The following is a 22,791-nucleotide window of genomic DNA, read 5'->3' as shown; positions in this document are numbered from 1 at the left end:
GTTAGAGGCGTGGGGGGTGAGGTTCTGGGGCTTGCGTTGTGCAGGTCACAGGAGATGATCAGGAGGGTCCCTTCTGCCCTTAAAGTTGCTGAGACAAGCGCTGCCCTCCTGGAACTGCCACGTTAGAAGATGTGTTAACGTGTTGGCATCTCCATGGGCTGTGACTAAACCCGCCCCGTGGTGCCCCCTTTCCCGAGGGAGGGCAGGGCTGCGGCAGCCGTGGATGGAGGGAAAGTAAAGCCCCGCTCCTGGCAGTGGCTCTCTGCCACGCCAGCAGCCTCCAGCGCCCCTGGGGTAAGGAGCAAAGAGGCAAAATAGCAGGAAGCTGCAGAGAGCTGGGGTGAGCACAAAGGGGAGCAGCACGGCCAGCAGCAAGGGCCTCCCTGGGAGCACAGGGCTGCACGGGGTGTTTGGCATGGGAGCAAGAGGTGACACAGCCCCTGGGATTTCTCTTGAGTACTGAAATGGGGGAGGGGGAAGGATGTAGGGGAAGGGGGCTGGGGAATCCTCCCACGCCATGCCAATAAAGCGGCTGACAGCCCAAAGAGCCGGTGGCGTCCAGCCCTCCAATCCCACCCCAGCCAGGGCAGAGCAAAGCCGTGCTAACCTGCAGTAGCTGAGGGGCGCCTGGTGCTCGGCCCAGCCAGCCGAGGGGAGCCGTTTCCCTCCAACAGCTTCTGGTCGCTGCTGCAGCAGAAAGACAAAAATCCAGAGCAAGCCCCCGTGGAGGGGGAGTGTGGGTCCAAGGCCCCTGAATGGGCAGGTGCCCCCGCTCCTCACCGACAGCCCTTTGCATCTCGTTGTGTAAACCTTTACCACTGGATCCTGAGCAGGTCCAGGGACTTGTCCTTCAGCCTCAGCCCAGCTACCTGCATCCGAGACACAGACACGCGGCCGTGACTAGGCTACTGCCCGTGTGCAAATGCAGGCCCCTGCATCCTCCAATGCAAGCCGGGGCCCCTCCCCTCTTTAGGGAAGCTGCAGGCTGGGAACCAGAGACTCCAGGTCAAGCTGCCCCGGGGGCGGTGGCTGGATGCAGCCTCCTCGGCCAGGTGTACACTTGGGGCAGGCCCCAGGCTGCTGGGAAGCTGCTGCCATGATTGGCCGGAGGGAGGTCTAAGCAAGTGCCGAGGCCTGGGATTAGAGGACTAGTCTGGGAGACCCTGGGCCAGCGGCAGCGCAGCCTGGGGCCAGCCTCGCGCAAGGCTCACTCCAGCCGCGCGAGAAGAGAGAGGCGGGGAGGCGGGCCTGGCGCATGGGTATACATCAGACATTTATTAGTGAATATCCCTCTCAAAGTCAGCCACAACATTAAAAAAAATAACCATTGCACTACTGGATCAAGCCGCACTAGCAACTTTCATTTTAAAAAAAGTACAAATCTGTTAAAAATTTCCATCCGTATAATACACATTTATATAGTACAACATCCGCGTGATGGGGACCGCTACAGAACCGAGGAGTCCAATGGGATGGGAAACAAACACGTCAGAGCTTTAAGAACCTTCGTCTCTATATATTAGCCTTTGTTCAAATACGTACATGGGGAAATGAGGTAACTGTAAAATGTGCAAGTAACAGAGCAAAACAAATTATATATATATTTATAGATATATATAGAAAACTTCCTAACACAGAACACACGTCCTAGCACCGCCCAGGGGGCCGCCTCGCCGCGGGGGGAGGAGCTGAGTGTCCCTCTGGAGGGCCCGGGGACCGGGATAATAGAACAGGAAACAGTCCACTACCCCACCACAGGAAATCATTGAGAACAGGGGTATCTACAGCGCACTCAGCAATCACAAACATCCTACAGACGGGGCGTTGGTGGTTGTACAGGGCACGTTAGCTGCTCAGTGGAGTGAATTCTGCAGCACAGGAGCCGTGAGCTTTCGCGTCCCCGTCAAAAGAACCGTAAGGCTTTTCCAAACCTCCCCGGGGGCATGTGAATGGGGGGGGGGTCTTAAAACAGGTGGGTGTCAACACGGCTCCGACTGGCTCTAGCTAGAGAAACGTCGCCTGCCGTTCTGTGCAGAAAAGACCTTTGGTTACTTGTGTCTGTGAAATAAAAACCTGAAACGCCCTGGGGGAAGGGGAAGGCCGGAGCTGGCTGGCCAGGGGGGCCGGGCCCAGGGGGGCGGCTGGCGGCTGTGCTCACTGCCCTGCCCTGCCAACCGGCCACCCCTGAGCGCAGGAGCCAGCTCTGTGCAGATGCACCGCGCCAGCTGGGCGGGTGGTGCCTGGGGAGCTGCTCACTGGCCCCAGAGCAAGCCCCAGCCCGCCCCACAGCTGCACCAGCTGACAGCAAGGGCAGCCCTGGCCCCTTTAAAAGCTTCTCTGACAGGCAGCTGGGACCCGCCCAGAGAATTCCATGATTCTATTGGCTGAGAGGGCAGGAAGGGCCTTCACTTCTGCCAATCAGAAGCTGCTGTTTCACCACAGTCCCGCCTCCCGGGCTGCAGGCACATGGTACAACAGGTGTGAAGACACCTGGCTCCTGGGCTCCCAGCTCTGCCTTGGGGGGAGGGGGGGGCCATTCTCCTAGCACACGGCACCCCCCCCCAACACACAGCCACCTGGGAGCACCGGAGCCTGAGCAGCCCCACCCTGCCCCCTGCCTGGGTGCAAGCGTCGGCCGTGAAGTCCCCAGGCCAGTGACTCCAGGCCACGGCCGTTTCCCCTGCTCCCGAGTGGAGTACTGCTGAGCCAGGGCATGCAGAGGCCATCCCTCCATGCCCGGTGGTGACCCACTTTTAAAAGGGGAGCCCCCCTTGTGCCCACCGGCAAATCGACCTGATACCCCCATCCCACCACGGCCCGGCCCGGCCCAGCCCAGCCCCGGGCTTCCCTGGGGGACGGGTACAAAGCTCCAGTCTGCCTGGGGGAAGCTCATGGCCACAGGGTACAAGGGAGCCCGGCCCCGGGTGCAGGGGAAGGGGCAGGGCACAGAAAATGAGACGGGGGAGCAGCTCCCTTTGACCCCCCGCCCCCCTCACCGGGGTTTGCTGGAGAGGGAATGACAGCGTACATTTCTGTCCGGCAAAGCTGGCTCCCCCGGGAGCCACCCAGGGCCGCTGCCACTACCTCCTCCCCAGCCCTCAGGCTTCTCCTGCCTCAGTTTACCTTGGGGGGGGGAAAATGAAGGGGGGGAAATGTCCTGAAAATCTTACGGTCCTCCTGAGGTGCTGCGGACATGTGCAGTACAGGGCATGGCAGTAATCAGCTGAGCACACAGAGCCCCTCGCCCCACAGCTGGCTAGCGCTAGCCCAGACCACGTTCCAAGCTGGCCAGACACGCATGCATATTTGTGAACATTTACATAGGTGGGCGTCCTCCTCTCCCATGCTCCCGGCACACACACCACTGAAGGAGGCTTTTCTCCTCAGGAAATCATGCAACACAACTTCGACGAGACGGGTTTCCGGAACCGGCTGGCGGGGTGGCCGCCTCCTTGCTTTGCCGTCTAGGCAGCCGGCCCACGCGCGCCCAGGGGGCCTGACCAGAGTGCAAGCAACAGACCATGCAGAGGCATTACAGGCCCACTCCTGCCTGGAGGGCAGCACCCAGGGGCGGAGAAGGGGGCAAGGAGCTGAATGTGGCTGAGGGGGCGTTGCGCCCAGCTCCTCCGTTCCCCTGGCCACGGGGAGGGGGAGCACAGACAGGCTTCTCCATGATACAAGCTGGGGGAAGGGAAGATACGCAACAAGATTATTCGTCAATCAGTGTCCATCTGCTGCCTCGCCCACCACGGCAGGCTCGCTGCTCTCTGCCCCGGCTCCGCACACAGCAGCCGTGGCGGGAGAAGGGGGGGCTCCGGCGTCACCCCCGGCACGCTGCAGGTACGATTCACGTCCAGAGTACTTACAAAGGAGGCAGGAGGCGCTCGGGGGCCGCCTGCCCTGCAGGCCGGGTGCGGGCGAGAGGTCGGGACCTGCCACCGGGGCTCTCGGCATCTCACGAGGCTCCCGAGAGCCGGGTGACCCGGGGCATGTGACGGCCTCTCCCCAGCCCTGAGATGGGGGGTTCCGGCGGGGAGCAGGAGGTTTCGCCCACACCTGTCAGCGACGGCGTGGGAGGGGTATTGCTGGAGCTCCACCTGCTTCCCCGCCCCCGCCCGTCGCTCCTGGGGACAGACGGCTGCCCGGGGAGAGCGTCTGGCTGGGCACGGGCTCCGGGCGGAGGGAAACTTCACCCCTAGCCCAAAAGCCGAGGGCGGCACAGACGGTGAGGATCCTCCTCGGCGTCCGGTGGAATGACGGGCCAGTGCTAGGGCCGCTCTCCGTGGGAGGCTGGACTCGGGGAGCGGGCGAGTCCCGGCCCCCCGTGCCCCGCGCTTGCAGCACGGCCACTGACCAATGGCTCCTGCTGCCCACCAGGGCCCAGCGCGTCCCGGGCAGCTCGCCTGGCCCTCCTGCTTCGGGCTGCAAGGCTTCCTCCGTCTCCACGGCCGCAGGACCAAACCTCAAGGGAAAAACCAAAGCCCAGGGGACAGACACACAGAGCTGAGAGTGATGGAGCAACAACGGCGTCTTTGGAGTGCGCGGAGCACAGGGCGGCGCCCAGCGCGGTTCCGGGGCAGCTCCGTCGCCACGCCGGCGGGGGCAGAGAAAGGGGGCTGGGATCCGAGATTGCTTCTATTCTCACCACGGCCGAGGGGAGGCTCGGGGTAAGCGCACGGCCGGGCCCAGGGGTGGGCTGGTGGCCCGGGCCCCGCGCCCAAGGTCCTCTTCCTCTAGCGAATCGTGCGGCAGAGCGTCTGTGAGCCTCACTCGGCCTCCCGGTGTACCTCGGACGCGTCCGCCCGGCAGATCGGGCACGTGCGGTTCGCCTGCGGGGGAGGAGAGGCGCGTGAGAACAGGGGGCCCCCGCCCTGCCCCAGCACAGCTCCAGCGCCCCAGATTGGTCACCGGGGGACGGGTCAGCTCCCGCGGTAGCTGCCTGGCTCTCGGGACGCGGCAGGCAGCCGGGAGCCCATGGGTTGGAACTGCCGGGGCCACGCCTGCAGGCCGGGCTCCTGGCCCAGGCAGCTGCTGTCTTTCCTCAGTTCCCGGTTCAACGCCCGGATCGAGGGGGGCCCCAGAAGCTGGGCTGGGGGTGGGGTAAGGAACCGTTCTCCCAGCTTCCAGCCCGGGGCCAGGGTGGACCCCGGCCCAGCAGCAGCCTCGTGGGCAGTGGGAGGGAGGCGTGTCAGTCTAACGGAGGGCAGCAGTGCGCCCCCGCCCCCGCCCGCCGCGTTCCCCAGAGCCCCGCAGGCAGGTACCTTTAGCCACTTGTCGACACACTTGGCGTGGAACTCGTGGTTGCAGGGCAGGACCCGGAGCAGCTGCCTTGCCTCGAAGTCGCTGAAGCAGACGACGCACCTGGGGAGGAGGGAAGCGTCACCCAGACCCCGGCTCCAGCAAAGCCCTGCCCGGCGCTTGGCACGGCAGCCGGCACCAGAGGGGACCCACGGCGAGTCAGTGCAACGCCCCGAGACCGGCCCCGGCCCCCCAGGAGCTCAGGTGCACCCCCCCCACGCACTCAGTGCCCCCAGCTCCCGCACTCACAGGCTCTGCTCCGACTGGTGGCTCTCGGGGTTGAAGCGGTACGACGGAAGGTGTTCGATGTCTGCTTTGGTGAGGCCTCGCGGCTTGGCCTCTCCCAGCCGCTCAGCCAGGTTCAGGAGCGCCTGGGGGCAGAACGGGACACAGAACTCAGCTCCCTCTTTAGCACCCCCCAGCTGGGCTCCTGCCCCTTCCCTGGGTGTCTGCCCCACACCCCCACACCCCTTCCTGTCAGCAAGATTCCTCTCCAGCTGCCAGCTGCAGCCCTGGACAGCTGCGCCCCCGCCCAGAAGAGACCCGGCCCTGTCTCCTTGCTACCAGCATGGGCCCCTGCCCCAGCATTGCCCAGTGCGGGCCACGGAAGGGGGGCCAGGAGAGGCCGGCGCACCTCGTAATTCTCCATCTCCACGTCGTCCACGTCCAGGTCGAGGCTGAGCGTGGGGCCCATGGCCGTCGGCGAGACGGGAAGCATCGAGCTGGGGAAAGAGGCGCGGGGCGGTTACCGACCAGCAGCGGGACCCTGCAGGGCAGGTGTCTGGGGGCGAGGAGGGTTTTCAATCCCCAGCCCCACACCTGACTCCTGCCCGTGGCAATGCAGGGGACCCAGCCCCAAACACAGCTCCTGCCCCAGCCCCCCGGCCGCGGGTACTCACAGGAAGTATGGCAGGAAGCTCGGGTAGTAGGGGGGTGGGGGCGGCGGGGGCGGCTGCAGTCGGTAGCGCTGGGTGTTCAGGCGCCGGGGCATCATATGCGGGTACGGCTGCAGGGAGAGACAGGCCGGGTCAGCGTCCCCCGGAGCATCCGGCAGCCCCGCCCGGCGCGGCCCTGCCCCACAGCGGACAAGCCTGCGGGTTTTCCCGGGCCACGGGGCAGCAGGCGGCCAGCACAGGGGATCCAGGGCCCCCACCCCACCCAGGAGGACACCCCCTGCTGCCTGCCAGCGCGGCCCGGAGCGGCCCCGGAGGGCCCCGCGCAGGGACTTACCATGCTGAAGGGCAGCTCTGGGTGCAGCGGGTCGTGCGGGAGGTAATGCAGCGGGACGGAGGGGGACAGCGCCGGGGCGTGGGGGGAGGGCGGGTACGCGAAGCCCCCAATGGGATGCTGCTCCCCTCGCAGCTCCACCTCATTGTCTATCCTCTGCAGGGGCTGGGGGGAGCGAAGAGAGAGCGAGCGAGCGCTGGGTTACTGGGGTCCCTGCTGTGCACGGGGCCGGGGGCGCAGGCAGCTCTGCCGGGGGCTGCCCTGCTCTGCTAGCGAATCCCCCCCACCCTGGGAGCAGCGGCTCCGGCAGCGGGCAGGAATTCAGCCGCCAGCACTCCCTCCCTCCCTCCCTCCCGGCGAGGAAACGTCGGAGACCTTCCCGGGCACAGCGACTGCACGCGCCCTAGGGCAGACTCGCCCCCGCCCGGCCCAGGGCCACGTGCCGTGGCTGGCTCGGGGGAAGGCCATGCGCGGGCGGCTCCGCAGCGTGGCCCGGGGCCCGTCCCAGCCCCACCCGTCGCGGCCCCGGAGACTCACCATGCGCGGGTGCTGGGCCTGCAGCGGCATGAACTGGCCGAGGGGGGCCACGTGGGGGGGGTGCAGGATGTAATGGTCGCTGGAGAGGATGGGCGGGAACGTCTGGTAGGAGACGGGGAGCTGCTGCATCGCACAGGCCTGGATGAGCTGGGGGAGAAGGCAGAGCGCCCGGCGGGTCAGTCGCCCAGCCCCCCGCCGAGGAAGGGGAGCGCAGGGCCCCAGGGCTGCCCCCTCTCCCAGCTGAGGGCAGGGACGCAGGCCAACAGCTGCAGGGCAGCGGGGACAACCCCTCCCTTCCCGGAGGGGCCGGCCTGAGCACCCGAGATCGGCCCCCCACCAACGCCCCTGCGGTCCCCGGGGGCACTCACGGGGGGCGGGAGGCAGCAGAGCGGGTAGTGCTGCCCGCTGAACATCACGGAGCATGCTGGGAGCTGCGTCGTGCTGCAGCCCGGGATGTGCTGGCCGGCGTGCAGCGGAAAGCCCTGCGTCGTCACCGTGGTCACCGTGTAGGAGAGGGGCACGGGGCCCTGGTGCACCTGCAAACCAGAGAGACGCCCAGCGGCGTCAGAGAGGGGCTGCCCGTCCCAGCCGCGGCCCCCGCCGGGAGCATGGCACAGGGCTGGCCAGGCTGCAGCCCCCTGGAGCACCCGGAGACCTCGCCCCCCAGCCCAGCCCAGCCCAGGGCACGCTGGGACCGGGGGTCTCTGCAGCCCACGCCTCGGGGGCATTGCTCCCATCTGCTCTGCCCCACAAGACCTGGGCACAGCCCTGGGCCGGGCACGGCCCCAGCAGCCTCTCTGGGGCGTCCACGCCCGTGGCACCGGGAATCCGTGTGAGCAGAGGGGGACGGGCCGCGGGGGCCATCGCCCCACAGCGCCCAGCTTCCCCTCTCGGTCCCGGAGCAAAGCCCTTGCTGCAGGGGAAGGGAGGCTGCATGGCTGGCTCTGCGCAGCCCCGCACTCCCCGGACACGGAGCCGGCAGGGCCAGAGGCTCCAGGCGCAGGGCATGTGGGGGGCGGGGGGCAGCTTTTCAGGCTGAGGCAGCACATTGCGGGGGGTGGGCTCGGATGGCGGCAAAGACGGACCCAGTGGGGCAGAACATGCGGCTGGGCTGAGGCAGCCCGGGGCGGGGCCAGGCTCTGGCTGTGCCGGGGAGGGCAGCCCGGGGGCCCCGCCTGCTCTGGGCACGGCTAGCCACAGGAATCGGGATCTGGGCTTTTGTGCAAGGGCAGCTGGCGTGTGGCCAGGCGGCGCCGGCGAAGGCCTGCGATCCGGAGCCCGGGGCCGCGCGGGGTCTCCAGGGAGGCGCAACGCCCACATCCGCTGGCCAGGCCAGGGTCACACTCCTTGGTACCTGCCCGCAGGCTGCCCCTGTCGCCAGGGGGCCGGAGCTGCCCCAGCAGCACATCAGCGCTGGCTCCCACCCCCTGCCTGGGCCGCTGGCCGGGGGCCACTGGCGCTACCCCAAGGGACGCACCATCACCTGCGCCATCCTTGCTAGCCATGGGGACAAGGCCTGTGTGGAGGGGGCTCTGGCGGGCCCCGCCCTACCTGCTCGTGGAGATCCACCATGAATGGGCTCTGGTGGGGCGGGTGAGCGGCTGGGTGCAGCATTCGTGGCGGCGTGCTGGCGAGAGCGTAGGCTCGGGGCTCATCTACAGGGAGAGGCTGCGGCTGCGGGGGGAAGGCCGGGTGCCGGCAGGTCTCATCCTGAGCCAGGAGGGCTTGCAGAGGGCGGTCGCGTCGTCCCCACGGGCGCCTGGAAGGGGGGCTGTGGGGCCGCCATGGGGAAGAAACAGACCAGGAATGACCTGCGGGTCGTGCAGCTGGCGCAGACAGGGTCGTGCCCATGCCAGCCCCACGCTGACAAGACACCCGCTGGCAAAGCAGAGGCAAGGAGAGGCGGTAAATACCTCGGACAGCCCGGGGCGCTCGCCCGCCGGCCTGGTGCCGCACGGGACACGCAGGGTCGGACTGGTCCTGCCCAGAGCGCACCGGGCGAGCAGAGAGCTGGGACCCGGGGGCCCCGCCGGCGTGGTGCGGGGCTGAGCGGCGAGTCTGTGCACGAGTGGCACAGCCGTCCCAGGCTCAGGCCCTCCCGCCCGCAGGGTGAGCCTTGACCACCTGGCGGGAGCCAGACGCAGGGGGATCGGAGGGGCTTGTCCAGCGGGCAAATCCCCAGGGGACGTCCCCCCGTGGCCGGTACACCCGTGTCACGCTTTGCCCGGGCAGGCGAGGGAAGTAGCCACCCTACGCTCTGTTCAGGGCGCGCCGCAGTCTGCCTGGCCAGGCTCCGCAGGGGGAACGGTCACAGCCTCCGGCGTGGGCCAGGCGCGTTGCTGGGGAAACCAGCACTCGGATGGCCAGCGTGCAGGGGGTGTGCCCGGCCCAGTACCCACCACTTCCCCGGCTGCCCACTGCGACCCCAAACACCTTCCAGTCGGGCAGGGGAGAGTCCCCTTCTCCCCCGGTAACAGCCCCAAAACATCCCGGTGAGCACGCGGCTGGCCCCCCCCGGGAGGAAGCTGAAGGAAAAGGCCCTTTTTTGGGGACAGCCAGCAGGTGCAGGCAGGGGGGGTCCACGGGGCCGGCCCCGTGGAGCTGAGGCTACCGAGGGTCAGAGCACACCAGGGCTTTTCGAAATAGGACGTTGTTGCCCCTTGAAACTACAGATCCCAGCATGCAGCGCTCCTGAGCGGGTGCCACGGAGCATGCTGGGAGCCGGGGTCTCTGCAGCCTGCACCCCAGACCCAAAGGGGAGGGTTGTGGGATGGGGGGGAAGGGAGCTGCCCCCGGCTGGGCAAGGTCCGTGCATTGCCCTGCTGCGCTACGGTGCGAGGGGGGGTCGGTACCTTCGCCGGAAGTGCTCGGGGCTGCTGCAGGGTCCCCCGAGAGACGCCGCTGGCTGACGGTGGCAGAGGGCGGCCGCCTATTGACTGCCAGTTCCCATGGTCGCATTGGTGACAGCGGGGAGGCAGGAGGGCGCGCTGGGCCGCAGGCGCCAAACGGGACCGGACGCCAGCAGCTCACCCACCACCTGTCAGGAACGAGGCGGCCATGAACGCCCGGCCCCACAGACACCAGGAGACGGGGGTGGGGGGGCACTGCCCAGGGCATCTCCCACCCTAGGCAGCAGCACCAGGGGACTCTGCCCTGGGGCACCAAAGCTGCTTCACGCCCCCCCCCACACCCAGACCGGCTGTGTCTCCCTGCCTTGTCCTTCCTCCAATCCCGGGGTCCCTGCCCAGCATCTCCCCCACCGGCTCTGCTCGGAGGCTCCCCGCCACCGGCCCCCCCAGATCGGCAGAGAAACTGACACGATCTCGTTAGTTTCAGGCTGCCACGCCCCTCCCAGGGGGACTGGGGGCAGGGGGTGTGCGCCAGGCCAGCGACCCACACACACAGGCACCCGCGGCCAGGCCTCACCCACCCCCCCTCCCGGCCGGGGAGAGGAAAGGCAAGTTACACACGGACTGACTGGTCACCGCTCTGAACTCCCCCGTTCACCGCGGCCTGCCCCTGGGGATCTCGGGCACACGGGGGGCAGACGAAGGACAAACAGGCGCGGAGGAGGACAGCCGCCCTCCCAGAGGGGAGGGCAGGGAAGCAGCAGCGCAGAGACAAGAGGGGCGGATGCTCAGGCGATTCCCACGCCCTTCCCCTCGCCGGCAGGCCCAGCAGGGAAGCAGAGGGGACCGGGGCGTTTCCGATTCAGTGGGGTCATGAGACAGTTAACAGGCGGCCCAGCTGTGCGGGTGCCCCCGGCTGTGACCCCGGCTGCCCCCTGCGAGAGGCGCCTCTCGCTCCAGGCCAGCGTCTAAGCCCCTGGGATTAACATTTTTGTAATGCTTTCCCACAATGCGCCGGGCCTGGCGAGGCCGGGCACCCACGGTACCAGGTTCCCATCGGGCCCGCACAGCTGCTGGCGCCAAGACCTCGCGGGCCCTGTTGCCGACGGCGCCCTGGGACCTCGAGGGTCGCGGGTCTCTGCAGCAAGGTGCCAGCCCCTGGGCCGCCACGGGCAGCATCTGTGCACGGGCAGTCCCTGGCCGAGGGATGGGCATTCCTGAGCAAAGGGGCAGCTGGACAGCAGAGCGGCCCAGAGCCGCCACGCTCCTTAGGGAAATGGCTGGCCCAGCGCCCTCCAGCAGGTCTCGGGAGCGGCAGGAGAGAGAAGGGGTCGGAGCACAGGGTGGGTGCCGCTGGCCCCAGGGACCCTGGCGCACCTCGTCCCACTTCGGCCACTGACAGGCCGCCCAGCCCTCTCCCCCGCCGCAACGTGGAGCGACCGCCCTGAGACTCCGGGTGCCGGCGGCTGGAAAGCACTTGGAGACCCCCTCCAAACGGGACTGCCGCGGCCGGCACCGCATTCCCCAACACCCAGAATTCTGAGAAGTCACAGACCCCCTAAGAACTTCGACTGACGCCCACCAAGGATTGCCTCCCCTCTGGGCAAAGCTCTGCCAAGGCAGCAACCCCCTCAGCTGCCCACCCCGGCCTCTGAAACATCACAAGAAGCGCGGCCGCACCCCTTTGTCTGGCACTGTAAACCGGGGCCAGGTCCCCTGCGGGCAGCAGCCCAGCACTTCCCCCAGGGAATCGAGATCCTTCGCTTTCATTTTACAACGTTCGCCCTTCCGGTTGCAAAGCTAAGCTTCAAACTAGGAGTCAAGCGTGACCCACGAGCCTGCAGACAGCCTGAAACTGCCGCTCCGAGGGGCATGAGCTGCTCATTCGCCTCAACGGGTTGTTAACTCTGAAGCCTAATGAGGGGGATTTAAGTGTCAGTAACAACCATTTCACTGCTGACCAAAGCACACTGGAAGGAGGGAGGGAGGCGCTCTCAGATACATAGATAAAGCAAGGCCACCCACCCAACAGCCCAGCTGCCGCTCAGCCTCTGGCCAGGAGTCTCCTTTTGCCATAAGGGTGTGGCGCTTTGGAGAGTCTCACCGCTGAACTTTTCCTACCCGCCCTCCATTACAGAGCTGCCGGGGTGTCCTGAGAAACATACTCCACACCAACGAGAGACGGGACGCAGGCACGGCGCTCCCCGAAACGACGGAGGTCTAAAACGGGCAAAACACTATAAAGCAAAGCCCCTGCAGCTCCAGCTGTGCTGGGCCACCCAGGATGCCAGGTCCTGGCCAAGGAGAGTCTACGGCAAGAGGGGGGGTGACAGAGGTTCAGTGCCTCTCCCCCCATCAAGGCAGGGTTCTGCTCTCCCACTGGCTGCCCGCACATCACCCTCTGCGCCCCCAAAGATTCACAGGTGGCAAACGCGTCGGGAATGGAGAGAGGCAGGCTGGTCCAGTGGTTAGGGCACTAGCACTTGGGAGACCTGAGTTCAAGTCCTGCTCCGCCATAGATGCCTTGTTGCCCTGGGGTCAGAGAGCTTAAGGCCAGAAGGGAACCTCTCCTTCAGCCAAGCTCCTGTATATCCCAGGCCACCACCACCCAGCACCACCACCCCGAGCCCAACAACCGGGAAAGCATCACAGTCCCCCGGAGACAAAACTGTTGCATGCCACAGGCAGAGAAGAGGTGGACGGAGGCGTACCAACACCCGAGGCCCCTGCGATGACAGGGAATTGATTTAGCGAGATATACGCAGACCATCTTAGCAAGCGACCTGAGTCCCATGCTGCAAAAACCCACCTGGAGCCCCCCGTGTCCCATCTCCAGGTAGGGCTGCCCCTGGTGCTTCAGAGAAAGGAGACTAAAAGCCCAACCCCTCAAATGCACTGGGTGGGCAGGGGTTGGCTTCTGGACCTCAGGGTGACCACCTGACGCTCTAAAGCAGGAGACTGTAGAAAGGTAAACAGGAAACGGAAGGGACCCCAAAGCCGCTGAGCCCTGGCCCCCCACGATCACAGGCAACCCCGTCACCCCCCCACTCAGAAACCTGTCAAGCTCTGCAGTGTTTGCCCTCCACACCCCAACTCCTACTGGAAGGCTGCTCGAGACCCTCCTCGCTGCTCTGCACCCGTCTTCTCATCTGCTGCCTCAGCTCACCTTGTTCTAGTGCCAGCACTGCCGCTAGCGCCAACAGCGCTTCGCCCGCCCTGGCGCTCACGCCCCTCACCTACGCTAGACAGCAACCAGCCCCTTGTCAGCCTTCGTCTGCTGGGCTACGCCAGCCACGCTCTTTTCATCTCCTCTTGCAGGGCAGGTCCTCCCTGCCCCTGCTCTCCCTAGAGCCCTTCTCTGCACCTGCTCCGCTTGGAATCCATCGCTCTGGACACGGCGAGTAGAACTGCACGCCGTGTTCCAGACGGGGGCTCACCAGCGCCTTGTACAACTCCCCCCCACCGGAAGTGCATCGCCCGACGCACCCGAGGACAGCACTTGCCTTTTTCACAGCCCCCCACACGGGTGGCTCACAGTCACCCTGGGATCCGCCTGCACAGCCAGGTCCCTCTGCCACTTCCAGCCGAGACGCCCCGAGCTCAGAGCAGAAATGCTTGTTACTAGCCCCCAAGAGCCAGATCTTGCACTTGGCACAATTCAATTTCATCCCTTTTCTAGTACTTCAGTCCTCAAGGTCACCCACAGTTCTTCCTGCTCCAGTCCTCCTCTGCCCAGCCAGCGCCTCCCAGCTCTGTGTCACCAGCAAATTTCACAAGCACACCACCGTCACTTGGCCTGTCTGTGCACCGGTTCCCATCTGTGAAATGGGGAGAGTCACTGCTGTTACCCTGCCTCCCGTGGGAGGCGCTCAGACACCACCATAATGGAGACCCCACACCTACCGCAGGCAGACAGAAAACAGCCCCTGACACAGACACACCTCATCCCCTCTCAACATTTCAGGGGGTTCCCAGTCGACAGCTGATCAGCCAGGCACTTCTCCCCAGACCATCGGGGCAGGTGCTAGCGGGCAGCCAGTCATTCAAAGATGTGCCAAGAGCTGCACGGTGGCAGAGAGGCCAGATGCCCCAGGTGATCTCTGCTGGAAGTTGCCAGTTTCTCTGACTAATATTTGTATTTGCCAACCTCCGTCTTCCTTTTAGATCAGGCCACCGGCCTCTCCACAACAGCAGTGGTAGCTACAAGGACCGTTAGCAAAGACAGCCTCCCGCTGCGACGGGCCGGCAGTGATCCCAGGCCTAGCTTACACCAGAGATCTGTGCGTCTCCAACCAGGCCACATCCCAGGATGGGCAGGGGAGGCAGCTGCGTTCAGGTCCCTGTCCCCAGCCGGGCTGCCCACTTGGAGAACGCCAAGAAGCTAGCACAGCTCAGCACCAGGGGAGGGGCTCGGAGCGCTCTGCACGGCACGGGGCCAAGCAAACCTCTCCCCAGCTCGAGCACCAACCCACGAAGCAGGAGTCCCCACGGGAGCTCGCGGAGCCAGTGCGGAGACTGACGCTCAGGAGACCCACAGACGTGCCGCAGACAGAACTCGCAGAAGCTACACCGACCCGCCACCAGCAGAGAGGGAAGGGGAATCCAGGGGTCACCTGCCCAGGAGGAGCAGCCTCGAGGAGAGGCTGAAAGGAGGGGACAGATGCACAGACCACAGTGGGGGCTGGGAGACGGACAGCGCCAGAGCGAAGGTCAGTATCAGCTGGGGGGCCAGAGCTCTGCGTAACCTCCCAGAGGGACTCACACCGGCTGCAGCATCCGAGGGGCAGATCCAGGAGGAAGAGCCTTCTGCAAAAGGCCCAGGACACTGTCCAGGTCTAGTTCTAGATTCTCCATCGTTTGCATCATCAAAATCCCCCCTCCACTCCTTCCAGCGCCTCCTGCCTTTGGGGAACCCCTGCCACCAGCCCACATGGGGGGTCCCGTCTGAGAGCCGACGGTGCTGCAGGAGTTCCTGGTAACGTCCCCACGCTCCGTTCTGTTCCACACCCTTTGGGCAGCAGTGGTAGGTGCCCTTGGATCATTATTTGCTGCTGAAGGGACATGGTGTGAGCAGGCCACAGGGCTCAACACGCCCCGCTTTTGTAACCCAGCCCTTACATCTCTTCAATGCTGGGCTGGAATTGGCCACCATTGTGTTAAATATAGGTCCTACATAAACAACGAGCAATCGATCGTTGGACTTAAAGCAGCAAGCCAAGAGCGAGATGCATGGGAGCTGGAGAGAATGTGCCAGCAGGTCGGGACAGACTTGTAGTACACACTGCTTCAGGGAACACGCCTCGCTGCTCGCGGGGGCCCCCTTTAAAACAAGGTCCGGGGAGCCGTGCACGGCCCGCGGGACAGCACCGCCGCGCCCTCAGAGCAGGCGAGCCATGAGGCGCTCAGGAGAGCCAGCGCTCCTGAGGGCGGGTCCCAGGAAAGGAAGCAGCGCAGGAGGCCAGTCGCCTTCGAGGGGCAGGAAGGCCCAACGTTCATGGCAATAAAGCAGCACCGGGGCTTTCCTGGGCCGTCCTGCAGGTTCCAGCAGCACCAGCCTGTCAGAGCAACTCCCGGGCCGGAGCGGGAGGGCGGGAATGATCTCCACTGCTGCCCATTCAGCCCCTTCCCAGCTACACCCTCCCTTCCTACTGAATGCTGCCGGGCACCCCACGGCAGTGCAGGTGTCTCCGCTCCCCTCCCAGAAGACGGTGCAGCGGGGAGAGCTCCAGGCCCACGTCCTACCTGGAGACCCGCCGGCCTGTCTGCTTACTGCCGCCCTTTGCCTTGGCGAAGGTGTTCCTACAACACCCGGCAGGGCAGGTGCTTACCACCGAGTCACTTAACCTGCCGCAGGGTAAACGGGCAGGTCTACGCGACAGCCCCCCAGGGAGACCCAGGGGCCTGTATTCCCTTCTGGAAGGCCCCTCCCTTTGTGTCCTGACCCAGTAAACTTGCAGCTGCGTCCACGCCCCCTGCTCCTCATGCAGTGCCGCAGGGTCAGCCTGCAAGAACAGAGTCAGCCAAGAGCCTCTGCACACGCCCCCCTCGGGCAGCAGAGACCAGCCTCCAGCGCATCCCCCTTGGGCCAGACCCCAGCGCGTCCGCCTGCACCCCGACACTCCTCCCACCCTCTCCTGCCTTCCAGCGCCTGCTCCCCCGCAGGACACCCCCCACCCCCAGGACAGCCCCCAGGCCTGAAACACGGCAATTCCCGTCCCAACAGCCTCCCCGAGGGGAGCCCCAGCCCCCGGAGAACACGGCTGCTGGCACCGGTTAGTCAGCCCGGCTCCTGCCCCACCTCCACCCGCGCTCCTCCACCCATCCTTCCACGCAACCTCAAGGTTGCTGTTCCAAGGACCTTCTCCTCCGCCACTCCCACCCGCCCCAGTAACCGCCCCACTGTTTACTGACTCGGTGCCCAATGCCCGCTGTAAGCGCTTCAGGCCCTAGCTGGTTCCCTCTGCCCCACGGCCAGGCCAGGCCAGCCCAGCCCGGTGGGGACGCTGCGTGCAGAGCCGGGCCAGGTGCACAAAGGGGCCGGACTGCTGGGCGCACTGGAGAACACAGGAGCTCTCCGGGCCGGCTGCTTTTCTGCACCCCCTGCCCCGGGCAGATGCACACCCACCAGCCCCCTTCCGCCCCCCCGGCCGGGCCGGGCCGGGCCGGGCCGCGCAGCCATCGGAACCAGCCGGCCCGGAGCCGCACGAGCAGCAGATGGCCCAGGAGCCGGGCCGGGGGAGCTGTGCTCCTGGCAGGACCCTGCACCGCCGCGATGGATGGGCACGGCGAGCGGGGCGAGCAGCCCGGGCAGAGCCGGCCCGGAGAGGCAGAGAAGTTGGGCGGCCCCCCACCCCCACCCCCGGCACCGGCAGTCCCAGGAGCACCCCCGGCCCCCCAGCTCTCACTCCGCCCCGCCCCCCCTTCTCGGGATCCCCGGACACACAGACCGAGCCCCCGCCAGAGACCCACGGCCTGGGCCATGGGGGCGCAGCCCGACTCCGGCCCCGCGCTGGGGTGGGGGTGGGGGGGTTCCGGGGGGCGGGGCCGGGCTGGGACTTTAAGCGCGGCCCGATCCCAGGCCACGTGCTCCGCCAAACAAAGCAACAACAAAGGGCTGGGCGGCCCGGCCGCTCCCGGGGACTGGGTGGGGGCCCGCGCCTGCAGCGGCGCGGCCCCTCGGCGGCGGGGGGGCCCGGGGCTACAGAGGGGGCCCCCCCTCCGGCCCTGCCCCCCCCGCACAAACAAAGGCGGCGGCAACAACAGAGCAGCACGTGCCCGCGGCTCCCCCCGCCGGGGCCAGCAGCGCCCGGAGGGGGGGGGGCGTCCCGGTCCCCAGGAGCGCGCAGGCCCCCCCACACGGCGCCCCGCCCGACCGGCCCTACCTGCGCCGCCGGGGGGGCACGTGCAGCTCCCCCCCCCCCGCCGCTGCCGCTGCTCTTTGTTCGCCGCCGGCCCTGCCCCCTCGCGGCGCCCCCCGGGCGGGCGGGGCCACCTCGGGCGGGGGCGGGGGCGGGGGCTCCGCGCCGCCCCGGGCTCTGGCCCTTTAAGACCCGGCGGGGAGGCGGCGGCGGCGGCCCGGGCGCGTTTGATTCACAACATTCGGGGGCCGGGGCGGGGGCGCGCGCGCGCGGGGCCGGGGCGCGCTCCCGGGGCGGGGCGGCACGTGACCGACGGGCGCGTCACACACGCCGCCGCCATCTTGCGCGGGGGGGGGGGGAGGAGGAGGAGGAGGGGCCGCCGCACCCCCTCCCCCACCAGGGCGCGGCGTAACCAGGGGCAGCGGGTATCCTAGCAACTGTAACCACGGAGAGCGGGAGGGGGGGGGCCCTAGCAACAAGGGCGCAGCGGGACCCCCGGGCCGGACCAGGCCAGCAGAGCCCCGGGGGGGGAGCGAGGGGCAGCAGCTGAGCCAGGCCCTGCTTCGGGGGGGGGCCTCTCTCGGGGGGGGGGGGGGGGGGGGCTTGAACCTTTGCTCTGCTCCCTGCGGCGCTGCAGGCCCCAGCCCCCGGCCTGCATGGACGTGGGCCCCGGAGCTGCACCCCCAGGAAGAGGGGTGGCTGCACGCCCAGGGAACACGGGCCGCACCCGCCTCGTCACCCGCCCTGGGCTGCTGCACGGGGCAGGCCCCTCGCACGTGCCACGCTGCACGCCAGGACTGGGCTGCGCACGTCCTCGGGAGCCTGCCGAGGGGCCACACTCAGCTACGGCTCCCCAAGAACCAACGGGCACTTGACGGTCCGTCCTTCCTGCTGAACGCCGGAGCAGAGAGCGGCCACAGGCCGGCTCCAGCTCCTGCCTCAATGCACGCATCTCCCGGTCTCACACCGGCACCAGGGACCTAGCGTCAGGGTGAAAAAGGCCAAGGCCCTGCCTGAGGCCCACACGGTCCTTTTCTCACGCTGCACTAGGATCCAGAAACCTCACCGAGTGAGCCAGGCACGGAGCTTCGGCCTTAACGGACGTCTTAAGGATGGCTTCAGTCAGAACCTGAGACTTTTTTACAAGTACCTATATTTTCATGGTTGCTGCATTAGGATTCTCAGCCAAACCCACTGACTTCTCATTTTAAACAGTCTGTCAGCTTAGAATATAGTCTGTTTACAAAATGAATTCAGGGTATCTTGAGGAGGTAACACACCTCCCCTAAGTCCCCGCCAATTTGTAGTTTCACAACCATGTTTTCCTTTTAAGTTATGTGAAAAAGCCACAAAAGGGAGCCTGAGTGAAGCTCATTATGCACCAAGTGCTGTTAAATACACTGTAAACAAACCCTAAAAATAATCTCTCCCCCCTCCCCCCATCTTGAAACAACAGTTACAGATGCAGACAGAATTGATGGTATCACTTTAACACTGACTCAATTTTTAGGCAACTGAAAAGTCCGACTGGTTCTGGAAAGGTTTATGGCTTTACACTGGAACAATCAGGGAGCACGAAATCCTAAAAATGTTCAGGCGTTGCACCAGAAGCAAACTGAGCAAGCCACATGGTTTGTAGCTAGAGCTCAGGGGAGAGCGCCAAGAGGCTGTGCTACTGACTGCCCGCTTAGCCCTCTGGAAACTCACTCAGCTGCTCTATGCAAAAGTCACACCAGGTGAACAGTTAAGTACCAAACAGAAACGTTGCTGAAAGCCAGATGCTGCATCCAAGCAAAACCTCCCTGGGTTAATACAGAGGCATTGAATAGAGGCATTGAAAGTACCCGTGAAGAGAGAGCCGTCTTACAGCTCTGATGTCATGGGAGGACTATTCTACAGCCATGAAAACATTACTTTGAAGTGTGAACAAGGAAAAGGCGCTAGTGAGTTTGTGGTGTCAGCATTTTAAAAGCAAAACTCAGAGAATGCTTCCAACTTCGTAACCAGTCAGGAATGCAGCATGCAAATTGACCCAGGTGGCCAGGTCACTCCTGACACCACAATCCCATCAATACCTCACAGCCCAGAGCTCACTCAAGTCAAACAAGGTTTCAAACCCAGCCAAAATATTTCAGCAGTTCCAATTCCTGATCAAGACAAATTTATGAAAACAGAGACCGTGATGGAGCCCATGTAACTCAGACACCGCTGCAGCACCGGGCTCTCCATCATCAGGTCACCCCTACAGCACATAGCCTCATTGCTCTGCAGCCCCACCACCACCATTTGCCATTCACACCCCGCTGCACCTCAGCGAAGGGCATTCCTGACAGAGACAGGCTGAGCTGGGAAGGGGAAGGGAACAGTTCAAGTACCCTGCAGCAGGTAGATCTGTAGAACTGTGGCAAGGAATGAAGCGTTACTCTTGGGGCAGACACCCCAATAAACATACAAACAGTTGTCCTCTGCCAGCCATGCCATCTTTCATCCCGTAGTTTCAGTCTAAACGTCAACCCTGGAAACTCTCCAGTTCAGGGCTGGGGGTGGAGGAGAAGAGTGAGCTTGTACATTAAACGCGGCCTGTACTTTTATATATAAAAATACATCGGGGTCTCTTTCTCCCCGAACCTGCCAGATGTCACTCATTTCGGGCTGCAAGCTCTTTAGGCCAGAGACCATGTCTTTGTCAGGGCTTATCCAGGGCCTGGCAAAAATAGGAACCTAGGTCTGAATGGGGTCTCCAGGTGCTAGCTGAACTAAGCAGTGAATAACTGACCCCAGACTCTGTCTGCTCTCCCGACTACTGATGGACATCAACCCTGATTCACATGCACTAGAGACTACAGAGCAACGTCATCAGCCTCAGCGAAGGCCAGAAGCTATTTGCTTCCTGAGGACAACAGCCAGACCTGTCAGCTTGATCGTGCACAGTGAGACGCTGTGCGACTAGTGTTCCCGGTCAGGTTAGACTGGAAGCTTTCCGAGACGGGACGGTCTCTTATTCGCTGGCGTACAGTGCTGCGTACATACCTGCGGCGCTAAAGAACATATGTTCCCACCCCTCCCATGGGAGCTTCATTACTGAAGTGAATTTAGTGCTGATGAAAGGCACCCGAGTGCCAGCCACAGAGCGCAAAAGCCTCTAACTGAACTCGGACAGGTACAGGCAGCGGGAGTGCAAGCGTCACACATGTTCACCAACACCCTGCGGTCCAGGAGTTCAGCCCTGCGCTCCCATTCTGTTCCTGGCCTCTGCGCCAAGGCTGCCTATGGGCACCAGCAGTTCTGCAACGTGCAGATTGGCTCAGCAGGGTGTGGGGGCCTCAGCCCATTTCACCTGTGCCCCAGCAAGCTGATCAGCTGGCAGCAACTTCTGGCCAGTTCTGGTCCTGACCTGGGCTGGGAGAACGGTTCCACGTTCCAACACCAACACAAGGCACCCAGTCTCCGTCCCCATCCTTCTTCATTTAATCGGACCCACACCTGACTTGCCTCGAGACCTGTCTGTCACACAGGTCGTGCCCACTACCGCACGCAGCAGACTCGGGAGCTCCCCAGGCAACACTGACCATGCTGCGTCTCTGTGCGCGCCAGCCCTTCCTTCGAGGGGACGTCACACGCACACATCGGCTGCTTTGCAGCATGAGTAAATTCACAGCCATCCTCTGCCTCGTTAGAACCAGAGGTCGCCTGAATCCAAACCTCCCTGAGTCCAACCTCTTAAAGACACCATCTGCTGCTGCAGACGTGCCGCTTCCCATGACCCAGATATAGGTCAGGTCCGTAGTAGGATTAGACTGGGTGCATTCAAGTGGCTAAGTGCATCTCCCCTTACAAATTCTCTTCTCTGATCCTCTCTAAAACATCCTAGCTGCTAATGATTTTTGTTCAGGCTCATGTTGGTCTCTTCTCTGGGAGCAGAGGGGGGGAACCCGCAGCACTGCAGCCAGGTTCAGAAACTGCCCTTTCAGAGAGCAATGGGCTACCCGAGCCCAGAAGCCCTTTTGGGCATGTCTACACGGCTATTACACACCCACGGCTGGCCCGGGTCAGCTGACTCAGGAGAGTGGGGCTTGTGCTAAGGGGCTGCTTAATTGTCATGCAGGTGTTCAGCTCTTGGACCCTTACAGGTCTCCGAGCCCGAATGTCTCCACTCCAGCTGAATGGCCCCGCAAGCCACGTCAACTGCCCCGAGCCAGCTGTGGGTGTGTGACAGCCGTACAGACATAGTGTGTGGGGCAAAGATGCTCCTTCAAGCTCCAGGGGCTGCAGCACAAGGCAGCCAGGATTAGCTGCCCAAGGATAATCCACGTCCCCCTCTCTCCACTCAGCCTGGTGCAGCGAGCCCCCCGGAGAGCACAGGCAGGCTGCCCGAGGGACAGCACGGCCTCAGACGGCTGCAGCAGTAGTCCCATGACAGACATTCATATGAAGGAAAACACCCACCACCTCCCCTCCCAGGCACCTCCCTTCTCTCTTCACTTGCCCCAAGGTCGCCACATCCCTGTGGCCTGGGACTTCGTGTCGCCAGCGAGTCAGAGGCTACGGCGGCCAGCTCTGACCTGACTCCTTCACCCTCGTTCTCCGAAGCCCCTCCAGCCGCGTGTCAGGAGGGCCCATGCAGGCAGGGCCACAGAGCCGTTTGTATTTGATTTTCACATACCACAGACTGTGCTGGAGGGGCCCCAAGGCAGCAAACAACTCCCCTTCCCGGTGTCTGCGAGCTGCCGGCAGGGGGGGATCTCCTCCCACCAGGCCATCACATCACAGCAACCCTCCTCCCAGCTGAGCACACTGCCTTCTCAAGGCCTCCAGGGCAGCATCAAGGAGCTGCAACATCCTCCTCGGGAATTCCCTACCCCGTGCGGCCCCTCTCCACCCCTGCCAGTCCATCCTTTGGATCCAGCCTGGACATCGCCCCTATCCATGAGGCTTTTCCCTACCATTCCCTCCTACTAGGCACTTCAGAGCGAGCGGCTATGGGTGAAAGAGCTGGATTCCAGCCCCGCGCACAGCAGAGTCACCAGCCCAGGTTTCCACCGTACACATCAGTCCGTCTCTCGCAGCATCTGCAAGGCAGCCTCGTGCGACTGCACAGGAAGGGAAGTGAGGCTGAGCGAGAACTGCAGCCGTGGTGACAAGTGATTTTGTTACAGCTGAAACACCACAGAGCCACCTAGGGCGCTAGAAACAAAGTGAGGAAGTTGGTTCTTTTTTTAAGCATGGAGTCTTTCTTTTGACTCTGCCCCTTTAAAGGGGCATGGACAAGGGGAAATCTGATCCTTTCCAGAAAGAAGCTGAAAGTCGTTCCCCAGGAGACACCTGCCCGGGCAGGCTCAGGGATTTTCAGAGACCACTTCTCTTTTTGCTCCACATTTTCACTTGCAAATAGCTGAGAAAGCCCCACGCAAACCACAGTAGGAACTTGCAGGCTCTAGAGGACACATGGTCACACAACGCACAAAGGAACCTTAAGGCAGCTTTTTCCTGTACTCTGCGACAGCCCCTCAAGCGTTGCCTGC

General features: G+C 64.3%; 1 protein-coding gene across 1 annotated transcript; it reads right to left on the bottom strand.

Annotated features, from left to right (window-relative positions):
* Positions 1-1,254: 1,254 nt before the first annotated feature.
* Positions 1,255-17,519, bottom strand: RNF44 (ring finger protein 44). Its single transcript, XM_067535403.1, is given in 12 exon segments — positions 1,255-4,829; positions 5,262-5,361; positions 5,548-5,669; positions 5,933-6,020; positions 6,198-6,304; positions 6,529-6,690; positions 7,063-7,209; positions 7,431-7,598; positions 8,614-8,833; positions 9,915-9,945; positions 9,948-10,099; positions 17,294-17,519. Coding segments are annotated over 11 exon segments (1,281 nt in total). The 5' UTR covers positions 10,021-10,099; positions 17,294-17,519; the 3' UTR covers positions 1,255-4,766.
* Positions 17,520-22,791: the final 5,272 nt, after the last annotated feature.

Source organism: Emydura macquarii, unplaced genomic scaffold (genome assembly GCF_026122565.2).
Source record: "Emydura macquarii macquarii isolate MOO-44397 ecotype Brisbane River unplaced genomic scaffold, CSIRO-AGI_Emac_v2 contig_378, whole genome shotgun sequence".
Classification (NCBI taxonomy): Eukaryota; Metazoa; Chordata; order Testudines; family Chelidae; genus Emydura; species Emydura macquarii.
The sequence above is the reverse complement of the archived record's forward strand: the minus strand, read 5'-3'. Positions and strand labels throughout refer to the sequence as shown.